This window comes from Perna viridis, chromosome 7 (genome assembly GCF_037379345.1).
Source record: "Perna viridis isolate PV_CMFRI_1.1 ecotype Kerala chromosome 7, ASM3737934v1, whole genome shotgun sequence".
NCBI classification, from domain to species: Eukaryota; Metazoa; Mollusca; class Bivalvia; order Mytilida; family Mytilidae; genus Perna; species Perna viridis.
Window position 1 is genome coordinate 45,326,224 of NC_142451.1, and position 17,666 is coordinate 45,343,889.

Here is a 17,666-nt window from a genome sequence, read left to right on the forward strand (position 1 = left end):
CAGATACAATTTCAGTATTGTCTAACTTGACAGAGCCTTGCAAGGGAACTTGAAACATTTACTTTGGGAATTCTATTTTCTTTTGATCTTGCATTCTAAGTGATGTAAGATTCTTAATATCTGTTTTTGTTTTTGTTTTTTTGGATTAGGTAGTTTTCAAACTCAAGTTAAAATAATACTTTTCTTTTATCTTTACAGAAATTGAGAGGAATCTGTGATGATGAACCTGATATTTTCAAAATGCCAAAGGAATTACAGGACAGGTAAGAGGTGGCTACTGATTATAGAATTATGTAGGGGTTTTCTTAACAATGAGAGTGCTTCGCAGCTGAAGGTAGGCCTACAAAGGGTTTACAGGAAAAATGCTTCCCATATAAAGAGCCAATATTTTTGTTTTGAAAAAATGCAATCTTAGATCTTAGAATTTTGGTGCATTTGGCTTATTAGAACTCTGTAAGATTGATTTCTTTCTTACATGTACATGTAGCACCTTGTCAGCACATAATATTAAGTTATAAGCTAGCTGTTTGGTTTTGCGAATGATTCATTCTTGAACAAAATTGAAGACATACTAATGAATTTAGAACATGCTACCAGCAACATCGTATTAGTTTAAGATGGCCTTTTACTATGTTGTCAAATATTTGTTTTGAACTCAAGTTACTTTTATTCAATAATCACATTAAGAAAATTGATTAGCAGCAAAAAAAAATAATATCTACCCACAGGTCACTTACAGTGCATACAGTTACCATGATCAGGGATAGAGTTGATTGTTATTGTTGTTTGATAAAATTGCAGTCATTTGGTAAACTGCCTTTCGGGTAGACAAAGGAATAATGGAAAAACTGATTTAAACTTTTTAACATAAATTCAGGTAATGGTCATTTTACCTACGGAAGACCAATGTTATCCCATGAACATTATCATTGTATGTGCTGTAATTTCAGATAACCTTATACACTTTACTTATATTTTTAATTGGATTTTAATCTGAACTAGTAACAAAAGCTTGCATGATCAATATTTAACTGCAGCTTTATTGTATCTAATGATTTTCATTCATTTTCTTGTCAATTAATTGTCATTACGTGCTGGGTAACAAAAGATTCTTAGTGATTTAGCTTTCTTTTAAATCATTTACCATGTTCACTGCTCATAAATTTTGAATATTGAAAACATGTGTATAGAAATGAAAAAGGGCATAGTTTTTATAAATATTTGGCCACATTTTTTAAAAGGATTTTTTTTTGGCTGCATCTCATTTAGGCTGCTAAGTTTTGAAATTTACTTCTTTTACATACACAATTTGTAATAGATGTTTGATCTTATTCATTGTCCATTTGAACAGTATAAATTATTTCTTGGTTATTTTGATTTTCTGGCTTTAATGAGCCTTTTTGGAAAAAGTGGGACGTGAGAAATTTTATTTCATTGTATTTTAAAGATGAAAATTTGTACAAGCTGCATTTAATGTAGGGCCTATAGGTAAATCTAAGCTAAACCACTGAGATAGTCTTGCCAGATTCTGCTTACTTCTAACATCACAGTTTAAACAAAACCTCTAACCACAGTTTACCTGGCTCTAGTCGCAGCAGTAGTCGTAACCAGCTTCACTCTAACAGCAGTCGTCCGTCTTCTAGTCAGAGCGGAAGTGCTAACTGGTTTAATGATGAACTTGACAGGTATACAGGGCATACTATGAATTTGGGAATTATTGCAGTGCTTTTATTATTGCAAAAAACTTATAAACTGCAATAAGGTTGTAATTGAAATATTTTAAACCCACATTTTGGAAATATTACTTTGATTTGAGTTGGCTTGTTATGTTATTGCAAATAAGTATTTTGGTTTTATATTTCAAATTGTGATAATAAATGATGCAGTAATTTCTAAATCTACAGTTCCGTGTTGTGCTTAATATTGCATGGCAAGGGGGTTGTTACATTGGTACTTATTTCAAGTTTCATTCATTTTTGATTGAAACTCTTTCTAAATGATTGTTCATTAGAGGAAGATGTCATTGTTGTCTTGGAAGTAATCAATTCTTGCTTGAAAAATATACTTGGATAAACTTTTAAGGTGAGACCATTAATTTTGCTTTTTTTAAAACCCCAAGATAGACTAAAGATTAAAAAAACAAAAAAATAATCCAGTATTAAATTACAGAAGAAGAGACTTAATTATAGGAGTAGATAAAATTAAAACCTTGTTAAATATTACATAATTGAAGTTGAGATGTACTTTTTATTTAAAACCAGTGGCAGATTTAGAAGGGGTTTCATATTTTGTTTGAAAATTTGATATTTTGTATAAAATTTTGTAACAAATAAGCAAATTATAGCCTGGATCCCCACTTTTCCAAATTCTCAGGAGTCTGCACTTGTATCACTGAAAGAAGCAACTACCAATACTAATTAGGAACATTAACATTACCAGTGTACACATACCTCTTTATAGTACATTATTCATTATATGATAATGTAACCTCGGTTGAAACATTCCATCTTTTTTCTTCAACTCTTTTCCTGATTTATTACAGTTCCTCGCCAGAGGAAATTGATGTTGACGATGGGTGAGTCTTACTGAATCAGAGAATTATGGGTAAAATGGCATCTGATATTTGTACTTGTTCATGAAACAATAAAATTATGTTTTCATTGCTACATTGAAAATACCAAGATCAGAACTGTTCAATCATATATCAGAAAACAGTGTTTTTGCAAAAGTGTCGGAGTTGGGAACATCTTCTTAGATTTTAGAACTCTATTTTTTTTTAAATTGTGTGCTAAACTTCCTAGAATGAGTTACTAATACTTTGGAATCAATTAAGTAATCTATAAATTTAGATTTCTGGCACATGGAAAAGGAAATATATGAATGAAAAGACTTGCTCACTTTTCTCCATAATTCTCTTATATTCAGGTTTTGAGGCTGCATATTTTGGCTAATGTATTTGTGTATTTATTTAACCAATACAGACTTATATGTACAATGTAAGGGATGTTGGATTGCACCTAATTTCAGACATTGTTTGATCTGTATTACATGTAGTATATTTCAAGTCATAATATCATAAGTTTAGATAACAAAGGCTTATTTGGGAATATTGGTAGATAATTATGATAATCTATTTCTTTGTATACCAATATGAATATTTATAGATTAATTCTCTTAGTTTTACTGGTCGGCTACTTTTTATCATTAAATTTAAGTTTCATTTTGCATTTTTTTTTGGTCAATTTTTTATATCTCCCATTAAATTGTTTTTTTTTTTACTATATGTTTACTTCCATATTTGCAAATTTATGCTTTTTTATTGACTTGGTAAAATCATGTCTTGTTATAGGTAACAAAAAATTATCAGGTGCTAAAAGTTGTTGATAATTTTTTTTGTATTGCAATACTGTACATTTTCTAGCTAGAAACTATAGTTATCATTTTTTAAACTTGATTTATAGCCAGTAATAACACAAGAAGCACACATCACATAACAGATTTTAAGTGGTTTTTTTTATTTTGTTTTGTTTTTTTAAATAGAAATTTTATCACTTTACAATTTTGTTCTATTCATTTTACTTAACAAATAAGATGGCTTTCAAAACATTCTTTTAAAAAATATATTTTTTCTGCAAATACATCGTCCCTACTCAACCACCACTTGAATTACATATTTCTCTTCTACATGTAGTTCTAATTTAAGTTATCCTCCGACTCCTTTTATACAAATGACTTTATGGTGAAAACAATTCCATATGGTGAATGTAAGTACAACTATTTCATGTACTGCTTTTGTTTGTCAGATGGGAACAACTCCATGATAGAGATGAAGAAGCTAGATTGTTAGGGAGGAGGAGACCATCTGAGGCCATCACTGAGAATGGACCAGTACAGAATGGTGGAGTCCGAAGGAAGGAGCCATATGCCAGTGTGGAAAACCAAAGCTTTATTAGGGTACACATCTTTTGAGTTAAAAAACAATAGGTCATAATTTCCAGTAAGAAATTTTCTTTATTTTGATAAATTTGTCTAGGAATACAATGAATTGTAAATGTCATATTTTGAGTACAAAGCTCTCATAGGCAAAGCCTAAAATCATATTAATATTACACAGTAGATCATTGGTTTTGACTGAATCTCAAAAACTGTGAAAATTAGTACCAAAAAAATAGTTATTTCACAGTATTTGAGTTGGTATGGAGTTCAAACCAGGCATTAATTTGTACATGTAGTGCAAAAGTTTTTAAAGTATATAAGAATTGAAGATTTTTCAACTCTAGAACTCTAACAAATAAGCTTCTGGAATAGGGTTATGTTGCTACAAGATTGAAGTCATCACTACAGAGGTTTTATGGTCATCATGAACTCGTGGATCGTTATGATGTATCCATCTGCACCATGAAAACTGATTTATTCAATGGGTCATAGTTTTCCTGTCCTTGCTTGTCTACCCTGGACTTGACTTTTTATGAGCAACTCGGCGTGTGTTTCTAGAAAAGCAGAGGACGTTACCCTACCGGTGCACCTGGTCCATGCTCCCAGTTTTTAGTGGAGTCCGAGTTGCTCCTTTGCTTTTGTTACTTTGTATGTATGATTTTAGTTACTTTATGTTCTTTGTTGTGTATGTCTGTTTTCCATGTCTGGTCTTTGTCCATGGATTACATTCTTTTGATTACCGCTATAACCTTGGTTCCCTTGATTACTCTTTCATCAATACAAAAATTCAATATATCTTGTACATTTCAGGGAAGAGAAGATGACCATGACCTAAATGATTCAATGGATGTCAATAGGTCAAGGACACACCAGGAAATGAATGGAGGTAAGAAACTGTTTGCTTTTTCCGTTATGATGTATTTGTTTCTGTTGAACCACAAATTTGGGTTTAATTATTTGTCCCAGTGATTTTTCAACTGTTTTAAAAAGGTGCCTGTGCCTTTCATATTGGGAAAAAATATCAAGATATATATCAACTGGTAAGATAATTATATTTTATCATACAACTGAGTCCCAAAATTGACATCTTTCTCAACAGAAGATTAGAAGTGAATTTTTGAGTTTAAGTAGAAAATTTTCTGCCTTATTTAGTAAGCCCTGACTTGACATGTCATATTGAAAAAAAAATCAGTATCAAGATTTTGAAATTTAGGGGGGGAATTTAGGAAAAAATAATGATTTTGATATTGGGAAACATCCTAATTTCGGCTCTAATTCATATATAGAAAAATCTCTTGGTCCATAACACAGATTTGTGTTAAATTATTGGCCCATACCTCAAAGGTTCTTACAAGATTCAGAAGTCAAGTGACAAAAAGTTGTGTGTTGTAGTTCATGGTAAATATCACATTCTTTTAATATCCTTTTTGACTTATGATAAATTTCTGAACAACCTTAGATTAGTCTTTACTTTCATTCAAAATTTTGTTTTGCTTATTTCTATCAAGTTCCTCTTCTAGAAGTTTTTTTTTTAATCCAAATTTGCAAGACTTTTCCATGCAGCAGAATATGTAAAATATATAACTAAATGTCACTTGAAAACACAAAGAATTTTTTATTAAAATTGAATTAGTTCAAAGGTCAACTTAAGTTATGATGCCGTATGAAGCAAACGTTGTTTTTGAAAACTAAAGTTTGAACTCCAATATGATATGAGAAAGTTAACTGTCATAAATAACATATTCCTAATTTATGCTTTATTAGACTTAACAAGAGAGTCAGGCTTGCCTGGATCCATGAACATCAGTGGAAGTCGGGGAAGTTTGTCATCGCTAGACAGCAGGGGCAGATCACCAAGAGATTTTGATCAGTCACATGACTCACCACATTTACCTCGGCCAAGGAGACATGATCTGAGAGATCCTAGAAGATTGGAGAGAAAAAAGGTAGGAAATATGTAACAACCATTATGTATTAAAAGTAACATGGAGATTATTGAATGCTTTGTCAAATTTTTGATGAGTGATGAAATGAAATAAAATAAAGCATATCAAGATATTTATTCATTATGGTAACTTAGTTGATGTTTCTCATTAAGCAGGAGCCACTAACCTTACTGTTGCACCTGTCAAATTCTTAGATCTAAAAAATCATTTATTTATTTATTTATTTATTTATTTATTTTTTATTAATTTGAATTTGAAGTTATTTATGTTAAACTTTTAATTGTGTTGCCTTAATTTTTGATATTTGTAGTTGTAATAAGTTATCAAAACACCACTTGCATTATAAGCTGCAAACTTATTAAACTTAATAATTCTATGTCTGCTATATAGCACAACATGTCAGCCAGTTTACAGAGCTTAGGAGACAGTGGTATCTCAGACCAGGAAAATGGGGCTACAGGCGGACCTCTCTCTAACATTCCTGGACCAGGAAAGTTCAAAGAGATGACCAAACAAAGAAATGCCCATGATGCTGATAGTGGTTTTATTGGTTCTGTGGTAGGGTCAGAGGTCAGTCAGTTATCATCAAGGCAACAACAGCAGCAGCAGCAACAACAGCCCACATTGAGGCTTAGAGAGCCTCCTGCTTCACCAGGGTAAGTGATATTAGGCTATTCAAAGTTAATTACTTGGTTCTTTGACTAATTTGTATGAAAACCAGTGTGAGAGGGAAATATTTATTTTTATCTTTTTACTGCTCCAAAATAGTGTTAGGGTACTTTTGACATTGTTCATAGCCAGACGAAAGGATAATGTGGGTGTTATTTGTTTTTTGGCAATTGAAATAGGTAATGAACATTCTTAAAAGAGATGAGAGAGGGCCTATATATCAACTTTGAATAACCTTAAATTACAGTGATTTTAAGGTTTAGTGGCTGCACTTCTCTGTTTTTAAAATACACTTTTTTTAGAACAATGTAGTTCAGAAACTGCTATGTTGTGTAAGAAACTTATCAGTCAAACCAAAGAAAAAATACCATTTACCATAGAAAGACTAAAATTCATACTCATTGATAAACTTATTTTTCAGACCTAGTTCAAGGCAGCGTGATTCAGATAGTTCCATGACTAGTGCTAGAGTGAGAAATGATCGGCCACCATCTCGTGACTCCATTCGTAACCGACGTGATAAGTCAGGTCAGACAAGAGACTATACAGATGACAGTTACACCCTCACCACAGAAAGTGAGATGAGCTTTGAAATTCCAACTGAACCTCGTGGTGGGAGGAAAAATCGGGGAGGGAGTGTAGAGAATACAATTGAGGAGGAAGATGAAGGTTAATATTATACAAGATTAGATTTGTTTTATGCAAGTAGTTTTATGTTTACTTGCATATATAATACTGAGGTGAGGGCACAAAAAGACAGATATTTCTTTTATGATCATTAACCATTTTGAGGTTTAGTGTTGTTTTTTTTCGGCTTGTAATGGACAGTTTTACTGAAATACATCATTTCAAATTTAGGCAAATTTCATACTGCAATTGAGTTTAACTTGACAAAAATCAGTATTGATTTCAACATTATATTCCTGTGATAGATACTTTTACAGGGCTGGAACATCACTGCAAAGTTATTGCAATATGTTTATAGTTACAGAAAGAAAACTTTTGAACGAGATTTAATTGATAAAACTTTTTTTTGTGTCTGTCCAAATATTTAAATATCAGTGCATAACATTGATTGATAGAAAAAGTTCGTTGAAAGGCAAGCTTCATAGCATATCTTGTATGTTGAAAATGAACAATTGTTACATATAGCATGATTGAAATTCCAGGATCTTCAGTGTCTTTTACTACACTAGATGAAAGTCGTGATTCACATCAGCCTTATTTAAACATGGGACGTCAGTCGAGAAACAAGAAGGGTTAGGAATATGTAACCCACTCCACCAAATTATTGTGTACCCAAATTCACCAAATCTCTCCACTTGTGTATATGTTGATCCAAGTCAGAATGATGCATGCAATACAAACAAATAACAATTAAAAATTCATAAAATCTACATAGCTGTCATTTTGGCGCTTGCCAGTAACATATTTTACAATACAAAATGAACCTCAAGGCTTTTGTTCAAGGTCATTTAGAAGCTTTACAAAACAAAAATGTCTGCTCCTCACAAAAAATCTCCAGCAGACCCCTGGTTATTTTTCATAACTTGGGGTCAGATGAAAATAGTGATGAGGGAGGAATTTTTTGAGTTTTGATTTTATTGTTATGGCAATATAAGAAGAGATGAGGTGAAGACCTTAGAACCAATTAATTAATTTTTTAATGCCTTATCAACCTTAAATACTACTGAGTTACTTTAGATTCAGAATAATCATTCCAATTTTTGATGTTCTTGTATCTTCTTCTGTAATTAATAAAAGACATGACCTGTTACAAAGATTACTATGCCTTTCAATGTTAGCTGTTTTTAATGCTTCATTTTGACTTGGAGTAGGTTGATTTGTGCAGTGTTTCACACATCCTTTGTAGAAATAAATGATATCCACAACACCTTATTAAATGTTTCACCATGTAATGTAATAGATCAGTGTTAATTGTGTAAAATTTGTACTCCGATGGAACAAAAGTTCTAAGGTTTCATTCTTAGATGTTTTATCTGTTATTTATGAAATTATGGAATTGTGTATCAAAATAATTATTTTTCCCTCATAACACTTAGGTCATGTCATTTTGAATATTTTTCTTGCTCAATTTTTATACCAGTACCTACTAACGTAGTTGAATGTAGATTTTAAGTTTGGACATGCACAAAAGAGAAAACAATGAATAATCCTTTTTTGCCTTTTTTTTCAGAGAGACCAAGGTCAAGGACAAGTCAGCACTCCAGAGCGAGTTCAAGGTCAAATAAATATGAGTCTCCTCAGAAATCAAAAGCAAAAACATCTAAAGCAACCAAAGTAACAGATGATGATGTGACTCCAAAGGCAACACCCAATCAGAGTTTCTCTAATAGTTTTAATCAAAGTTTTAATAGAACTAGTGACCTTTACTCCTCAGAGGAGGAGACTCCTCGACCTACATTAAACAGGTCATCACAAAAACTGAAACCTATGAAAGCTTTTCCTATAGAAGGTCAAAGGCCAAGTTCAAGGACAAAAGGTGAGAGGCCAGCAACTCCAGGATCACGAGGAGAAAGAACCCCAACCCCACAGTCAGTAAGGTCAGGAACTCCAAGTAAAAGAAGAGATGGTCAGAGAACAGAAATAGTGAGGCCAGAAGGCAAGCGTGAGGTCAAGGATATGGCAGTTGGGTCAGATAGTGATGATACCATTGAAGAATCGGTAGCAGATACTGCAGCAACTAGAGGATCGACGGGAAGGTGTGTTTATTTCTGATATTTAAAAATAATTTACAGGGACTTAAGTTTGTTATAAGGGTGAGTTGGGGGTAAACTAATGGACATAAATAACAAGTACTTTCATGATTTTGGACAGATATTATGTGTGGTGTGGAGTATTTCCACTGAACCCCTATCTGATCAGGTCAGTACCTAGCATATATTACAGTCATACAAATATGTTAAAAATTTAATTGACAAAATTTTGTTGCTAATGATCATATTTTGGTTATTTACTCTCTCCAATTAATTATCCTATTATTATTATTATTATTATTATAACTGTATAGGTGGTAATTTTTGCTACATTCACCATTACAAAATATTTGCTAAAATAAACCTTATGTGAAACTACCTGGATAAATTCTGAGTCTTATAAATGGTTGACCCAGCAAATCACACAAATAATACCCCATGAAAATTTCCAGAATAAATGTTTTTCATCATGCTTTTTTTCTGATTTCAGTGATAGATTGAAACTTCTACAAGATGAGATAGGGAGATTGAGGGATGAATTCCAGAAAGCTACAAACCAACAAAGACTGGCACTACAGCAACAGTTACAACAAGTCCAGCCAGTACCACAACCAAATAATCAAAATCAAGATCAATACTTTGATCCTACCGATGATCCCTTGGCTTTTATGAGGGGACCAAGGAGGAGGGCAAATTCTTTCTCTGGAGGTCGCCCAAGGGAATGGGATGATTGGCTTCAATACCCAATGCAGCAAAATGCAGATGGAGAAATTCCATTAGGTTATGCTGCAGCAGATTCATATGCTCATAGACCACCTCCACCAGAGGTCCTTCCTGAGCCACCTAGGTCAAGACAGAGGAATCGTACCAGGCGGCGACATCGTCATGGTGTTTCGACAGAAACACAGACTATGAATGGTTACGATTCTGATCAGTCACCTACTAGAGCTACAGCTTCAACTGTTACCGAAGATCATCTATTGGATTATTATATTCCTAGGTACTATTCAACAGGGACCCAGCCAAGAGCTCCCTCTATGCAAAGATATGCATCTCAGCCAAATCTTGCATTTACTGCACCCCCTCCTCCTGCTCCGCCTGTTACCAATCAAGTGCCAACCAATTCATATTCAACTCCCATCTCAGCAGGATATAGAACGCGTCGACAACAACGTCATCAACCACAAGCCAATACCTCACCATATCAAAGACTTTATTCTTTTGATGACCTTGACACAGGTGAACCTGCTCAGGGTCAAGGTCAACCTGTAGGATACATGATATATGAACCTCAGGGAAGTCAAGTACCTGGGCCTGCACCTCGACCTGCTCCTCCACAGTATTCCATCCGGACAGAAACATGCCCCCTGTGTGGGGGAGAGTCATACCATACTCATGGGGACTATGTGTATGATGTGCCAGTAGAAGCCCCACCTAGAGCATATGTCATACAAGGGCCACCAAGGTATGTTTTTTTTTAATTATGTGGTAGATTTCTGCATATGAATAAAAAAATGGGGAAGACTAAAATACATAGAAACATAACAAATTTTGTTCTTTTGATATTAAAGATTAATATTGTGATGAAAACTGTCCAAAAATGAAATGAGTTACTAGAAAATTAGGAATGATTTGGTTCAAAGAAAGCACACATAAAAAAAAACATGATAGCTTTGTATTACCAGCTAGTAGTTTCATTTTTTTTTCAATATAACATTTACTTATGATTTTAACGTTTCTTGCAAACTTAAAAAAGATGTATGATTTTATTGCAATCATTTGAACAATTTAAGAAAATTCTGTCCATTGAAGGTGGCATTGATAATTTTAAAGATTCATTTTTTTATCATACAAACATCATCTGTGTTGTTAATATCATTAATAGAGGTAAACCTCCTAGACCAAGAAGGAGGTCAAAGTCAGCATCATCACGAGTACGTCATTATTCACCCGATGGTAGAAGGAGAGCTAAATATATTGTTAAAGAGTTTTACACGGAAAGTTCTAGTGCTGAGTCAGATGATGATGTAGTAATCACCAGGTATGCGGGTAGTTTGGTTTGATGTTTATTAGGCATTTGTTCAAATAGATACTGTAAAACCATTTTATTTTTGCTATAAATTTCACATGCATGGAAATTCCAATAAAATTTAACCACAAACATGAACCTTAATCATATAGTGGTAGGGGTGGTACCCCTTGGTCCTTACTTACTTCAGTCCATACTTCATTCCTCACTGAAAAGGAATAAGTTAATATCTCATAAATATTACCCACCATTATTTTTACTGTAAACTTAAATGGCTGTCCTGCATTGCTAATTTATGGTAGAAAATTCTATGTTTAACAAATATATAGCAACACTGTGCATCTCCTTTCCCTGAGTTATCTGCTGTACAGCCTCTGATTCACCACATAAACAAATCACCCTTTCCTTCATCTACATAAAAAATTCCATGTATAACATAGTTAGCATGATATTTACTGGTTAACTTGACAATATTTGTATACTTTCTTGTCATGTATTTCTTTCTATTTATTTCAATAGAGGAAGAAATAGAGGCAGGCGGAGAAGAGGAAGAAAATATAGAAAGGTAAAGCTAAGGTTCAAGGCCACTGAAGGGGTCAAAGGTCATGTAATTAGTGGTCATAGCAACTCAGTATCTCCAGCTCAAAATGTCAGCACTATCAGTCTTAGTACTATCTCTAATAATTCTGGTAGTCCTGCCAATAATGCATTCTTGTTGTCTGCTAACCCTAGCAGTGGTAGCCATAGCAACAATACTTCACTGTCTTCTGCTAACCAACACACTTGTCAACAGGAAGTCCTTATCTCACCACGTGTCAGCACTCCTGTTGCCATAGTTGAAGAAGTAAACAATGAGTCTGATGGGGTATGTCAGGCATGGTTGACTAGTGGCTATATTTAGGTCTGGCATGTTTGATGTTTCTGTCTAGGTTAGATGAGATTGTTATGTGGCTATTTTTAGACTGGGCATGTTTGATTAGAATTGTTGTCATATTTACATGTACATCAGAGTTTATTTTTCAAATTTTAACATGAAATAAGCTCACTACTGATTAATACCGTATCAGTATAGAATGGGAAGTAGATGATAAGTACTCTTGACTTCAGGTTTAAACCGTAAAATTATCAACATTAAAGTTGGAAACAAATAGAATGTAAAAACTGTCCTTTGTTGTGTTGTTGTGTGGCTAGATTGATTGTTGCATTTTGATGTATTGGGTTTTTTATCATAGCATTTATAGAAATAATGTTTATAATGAAAAATGACTCTATCTAAACTATTAAAAATTCTACAAAAATAATTTTTTATTCCTAATTTTCATTTACATAAACTTGCTTTTTTGGAATTTTTTTGGTTTCATGAAAAGAGATTCAGTATGAAATTGTATTCTTTCTTTAGAGTCGTTCTGTTTCTGGAATCAGGGTAATGTATAGACAACTCGATGCTGAAATCTAATACACAGGCATGTCACATCATTGATTCACGGCTGTGTTGTATTCTTATATATCATCGCTAATTTATCATCCATTTTTGTCCTAATATACATTGTTTCTGTCTATTTATATCTTTGTATTATGTACAATAATTATTATTTAAGGGTAACCAATTTATATTTTTTATCTTGCCTAGCTCAAACCCAAAACATTGTCTTGGGTCATTTTTTTCAGGCAATATAACTTCATACAGAAAATGTTTGTGTTTAAATTTTTAAAATTGAACAACATTGCAAAATTTCATAAATTTTTCAGTTTTTTAATCCTTACTTGAAGTTGCTCATCTCCCTCCCCCCCCCCCACAAAAAAACCAAAGAGTGAGACACATCATATATGCATGCAGCTACTAGTATTTAGAATATGAGAATTGCAACAAATTAATTTCTTTTAATTAAGAAAATTAGTTTAATATGCATGCAGAATAAATGTTTCAATTGAAATATTACATATATATGTATGCATGGTATACATACAGTCAAACCTATCTAAAACAAATTCTGAAAAATTAAAACAATGGAACAATCTTAACTCTTAACAAATCTGAACAATGAAAGTCAGGTGGTCCAACACCCATGTGGGTTCAATTCCAGCCTGTATCAGAGATCTACTTAAAATCTAGGAGTGGTTCAAGTTTATAGCCTGTTCCGAGGCCTAAGGGACTTACTGAAACTCCTGGGGGTCTAATCTAGCCAGTAACCTCAGACCTACTTTAATTCCAATCTAGCAGGTGTCAAGGTTTCATAGACTTACTATAACTCTAGGAGTTTCCAGTCCAGCTTCTTCCAAGGTTTGAGTGACCAACTGCAACCCTTTGGGTTCTGGTCCAAGACTGAACAAGGTTGGAGAGGCCCATTATAACTCTAGAGAATTCAATAATTTTCTAAATTTTCATCAACAACCAAATTTTGTGACAATTTGAGGCTGAATAATTCTTAACCAGTGATTGAACAAATATTTTTTGCTGTGACATGTAGTTTGTTTACATGGATTTCACTGTAGTTTTTACAAATAAGTTCTTTTTTTTTCAGTGTGCTAGTCATCATTCTATATTTACAAGTATTTTCTATTCATATTTATCCAAGTTTGTTTAGTTTTTTCTATTAAAGATAATTGTAAGGCCTATATATAAAAATAATTTGTATTATACAAAAACAAATGACCAAAAAAACTTTGTTCAAGTGAGATATTTTAATGTTCTAATTTTCACTAATTAGTACTCTGAAAAATTTACCAAATTGAAAAGACACATCTTTCTTTCTTTGTTTATAACTGTAAGTAAATCAATAAATTTTATCTTATCAGGCCAGATCAGACTATGAAGACGAATTGAATTATTCACTGAACTTGACGGAAGAGATTGATGAATTGACAACAAAAATGATGGACACAGTTGATGGAGAATTGAGAAGATATCGGCACAAAAAAGACTTTGGGTCCTCAGTTTGGTAGTGAAACAAAAACTGAAAATCTCAAATGAATTGAAATGCTCATATTCATCTGTGATAAATATTGGAAGGACTGAAGAACAAAGTATGGATAATATTTTTATTAACTGTATGATTATCATATTCATGGGGAGAGCCAAACATATAAGAATGATGAGTCATTGTAAATTATGGTGAGAGTTGTAGGATAAAATCATTTGAGCACTGTACACTGTCTCTCTATAGAGAGATTTAAACCATTGGTGAGCATCATACAATGTTAAATCATTGGTGAGTGTTAAGCACTGTTGTTGATAGAGAGAGAGTTAAGTCATTAGTGAGCGTCATACACTGTTGTTAATGGGGAGAGTTCCATGATGACATGAAAGTTTTTGGTGCTTATCAAACATAGTCCGAGTCCGTCACTAACATATTATTACAACAACCTCTATAAAAAGGTCAGTTGAAAATCTTCTGAGTCTTCATTGCATCATTATTGATCATTTTAATCCCATAATTCTTTCAGAGGTACAGTGCTATATGTCTTACTTTGCTTGAATTGTCATTTGCATATGAATATTGTAAAAGTATCATTTTTTCGGGGGGGTGGGTTCTCAAAATTTCGTTGGTTCATGGAGTTATGGATTGTTGGATTTCAGTAGTCTCTCAATTTACATTTTTTCAGGATTTAAATTCCAAATTTGACTAAACTACTGAAACCACAAAAATGATATCCATCAAAAATAATTCTTCCACTGAATTGAACCATTTTTATTAATTACTTAAATCAAAGTACCGATAGTACTTATAAAAAGATGATTGAGGTAAATATGTATTATATTTATGACGTGATTTTATAATTGACCAATCAGTTTTGAAGTGATCTGTGATATTTATCATTATTATTTTATTATTTATAGTTATTTTTTTAATTTATGTATTTTAGGCTTCATTTTCGTTTAAGAAAATATGTCAGACATACCACTCATAGTATGGTATACCATATTTAAAGGTTATTGTCACTTACCATCAAATGAAAGTGATTAAATTTTACAAATCACATAGGTATTCAAACATATAAACTGCAATAGCCATGAAATATGAATTTTAACATTGTATTCATTCTTTATGTCATGCCATATCTAAATTTATTGATGTAGGTTTTTTATTTATTCAGGAGTTTTATATCCTGTTAGTGTAAACATCTCCCTTTTTGTTGTATAACATTTTTTTCAAATTCCATCCAATAGTAACATGTGGCTGTGATTAAATTATTTTTATATTGTTGTTTTTTTACATTGTATTTTTTACGTTAATTTTTATGGAATTCTTTTGAACATTCCTATTAAGCCCATGATTTCACTGGTCATTACTGAAAAGTAATTGAAATCCATCCAAAGTTTACCCCTTTGTGACTTTTTTTAATTTCGTTGTATTATTTGTTTTGTTTGTCCTGTTGAAAGAATTAATGTGTATTACTTTAATGTTGTTCCCGTCCATATATGATCAGTATTTTTAAAATATTTTTAGGGAGACTTGTATATTTACAAGCTAATTTTCTTGACATGCCAATTGTGTGTGTGTGGATGTGTGCAGTTTAACGTATCAATTGTTATAAATTTCATATTACTAATATCACATTCCTATAAGACAAAAAAAAAGGTTATTTTTTTCTTTCAGTTTTGTTTTCATTAATTGATAAATTAAGCTTTTTAAAAATGATAACTGTAATTAAACAACTAAACAAGTTGAATTTAAAAACTTTGTAAATTAAAAGAAGAAAAGACAAAACCAGCTGAATTTACTGCTAGGCTCTCATGATTCAATGTAGTAAAATAGGGTAAATGTAAAGTTACAAACAAATATTCTGTTAAGAAAAAAGATTTTTGCAGAAATTATTTCTGGTCTTGCAAGCAAGGAAATATTAGGAGGTCATGTTGATGTTAGTAGTCTAGGTATAGTGTGTTTAGAAGTCAGTTTGTATGCACTAAAATTGGACTGGTATGGGTAACCTTTTATGTTAAGAAAGATACGTTCCAATGCATTTATTCATTCCTCAAATATTTATATACACTCATTTAGACATTTTTTACCAAAGCAAAAAGCCTATTGTATTATTATGTGACCCCCAACTTTAGTGGGTAGACATATTGTTTTTGTCCTGCAAAAAAAAGTTATACTTTTGTAAGCACATGTCATCGGAAACTACAGTACCAAATTAACATGAATTTTTTAAGGTAGTTAGAACATGATATGTTCTTGAATTTACAATCCACTGAATTTTGTGGGAGTAATGCTCCTTTGAATTTTTAAATAGGGGAAGACCTACATTTTTGAAGGCAAAACAAACTTTTTATTATAATTCAAGTTTAAAATCACGATGCTGAATACTATCAGTTAAAGGTAACTTCAAATATTACCATCAACATTATTTATTTAAGTGAAGTCTTTTTTTTATTGCACTCAGATTTATCATGATACTTACATAATATCAGTAAATCAGTTGATTCTCCTGTCAACATAGATAACATCACTGAGTTTACAAAGTGAAACTTAGATTAATCATAAATTTTATAACAAAAACAAAGCACACAAATCGTCTGATTTTATATTAAATAAAACAAATCTAACGATTTTGAGTTTTTTTCATACATGTACATGTAATGTTTGTTTTCTATTACAACAGCATGTATCATATTCATATCTATTATAATTTTGATAATGATATTTTATGATATCATCATTGGTCAGTCAAAAATCTAATATCTTGCATATATTTATTTTAAAAGAATGAAATCACTTATGTATTTTTAGGAATACAAATAAATATATTTATATCTAAGTGGAATTTGAGGTTTATTATATATAGCCCCTACAAACTGTTATTACAATAGTATTAGATGCCTGTTTTTCTTGTGATATATCAGCCCAATGCCAGTATCTCTATAACTTTTTATGATTGTCCCATGCAGTATAAATTTCCATAGGTATGGGTTGACAATCAAATTAAATCTTATAGCATTTAACATGGGAATAGAAAGGAAACACACAGGTGAAGTTTATAATTATCTCCCTTTGTATTTCTGTTTTATGCCAGCTCATTGTTTTCTTTGCGGTGTTCGTGTCTGGAATTTTTTCATTGTTTCAATTTTTCTTATATTTCTGTTTAAGTTATTTGATCAATGCTTTTTGCAACATTGCAGCTACAAGTAGATATTTGCTGAATAATATTCCAATGTAAAAAAATGAACCTATAGGGTAATCCACTGTTGACTCTCTTTTAATATTTGTCCATTGACTGTTTTGAGAAAATTTAAGTAGCTGTCTATGTAAGATTCATGCAAAATCTGAAAAATGTGATACACCCCAAAAAAGGCTACATATTTTTATTTTTGTAATTAAGTTGTTTTATGGGTCTATACTATGAAATGTGTAATTATTCATTCAAATC

General features: G+C 32.0%; 1 protein-coding gene across 9 annotated transcripts in view; it reads left to right on the plus strand.

Moving 5' to 3' along the window:
* LOC148612913 (uncharacterized) overlaps positions 1 to 17,057 on the plus strand; it is a 40,907-nt gene extending 23,850 nt beyond the window's left edge. For 3 of the 9 annotated variants that reach the window (XM_088594790.1, XM_088594792.1, XM_088594791.1), the window contains 15 exons: positions 199 to 263; positions 1,575 to 1,685; positions 2,543 to 2,575; positions 3,804 to 3,954; positions 4,747 to 4,822; positions 5,701 to 5,882; positions 6,273 to 6,538; positions 6,973 to 7,220; positions 7,721 to 7,810; positions 8,749 to 9,274; positions 9,759 to 10,733; positions 11,154 to 11,309; positions 11,817 to 11,862; positions 12,697 to 12,720; positions 14,094 to 17,057. In XM_088594790.1, coding sequence (XP_088450916.1) covers positions 199 to 263; positions 1,575 to 1,685; positions 2,543 to 2,575; positions 3,804 to 3,954; positions 4,747 to 4,822; positions 5,701 to 5,882; positions 6,273 to 6,538; positions 6,973 to 7,220; positions 7,721 to 7,810; positions 8,749 to 9,274; positions 9,759 to 10,733; positions 11,154 to 11,309; positions 11,817 to 11,862; positions 12,697 to 12,720; positions 14,094 to 14,240 — 3,096 coding nt within the window. In that variant the 3' untranslated portion in view covers positions 14,241 to 17,057. Of the gene's footprint in view, positions 1 to 198; positions 264 to 1,574; positions 1,686 to 2,542; positions 2,576 to 3,803; positions 3,955 to 4,746; positions 4,823 to 5,700; positions 5,883 to 6,272; positions 6,539 to 6,972; positions 7,221 to 7,720; positions 7,811 to 8,748; positions 9,275 to 9,758; positions 10,734 to 11,153; positions 11,310 to 11,816; positions 11,863 to 12,696; positions 12,761 to 14,093 lie in introns of all 9 variants that reach the window. The other 6 variants (XM_088594798.1, XM_088594794.1, XM_088594796.1 and 3 more) reach the window with 6 other exon arrangements.
* Positions 17,058 to 17,666: the final 609 nt, after the last annotated feature.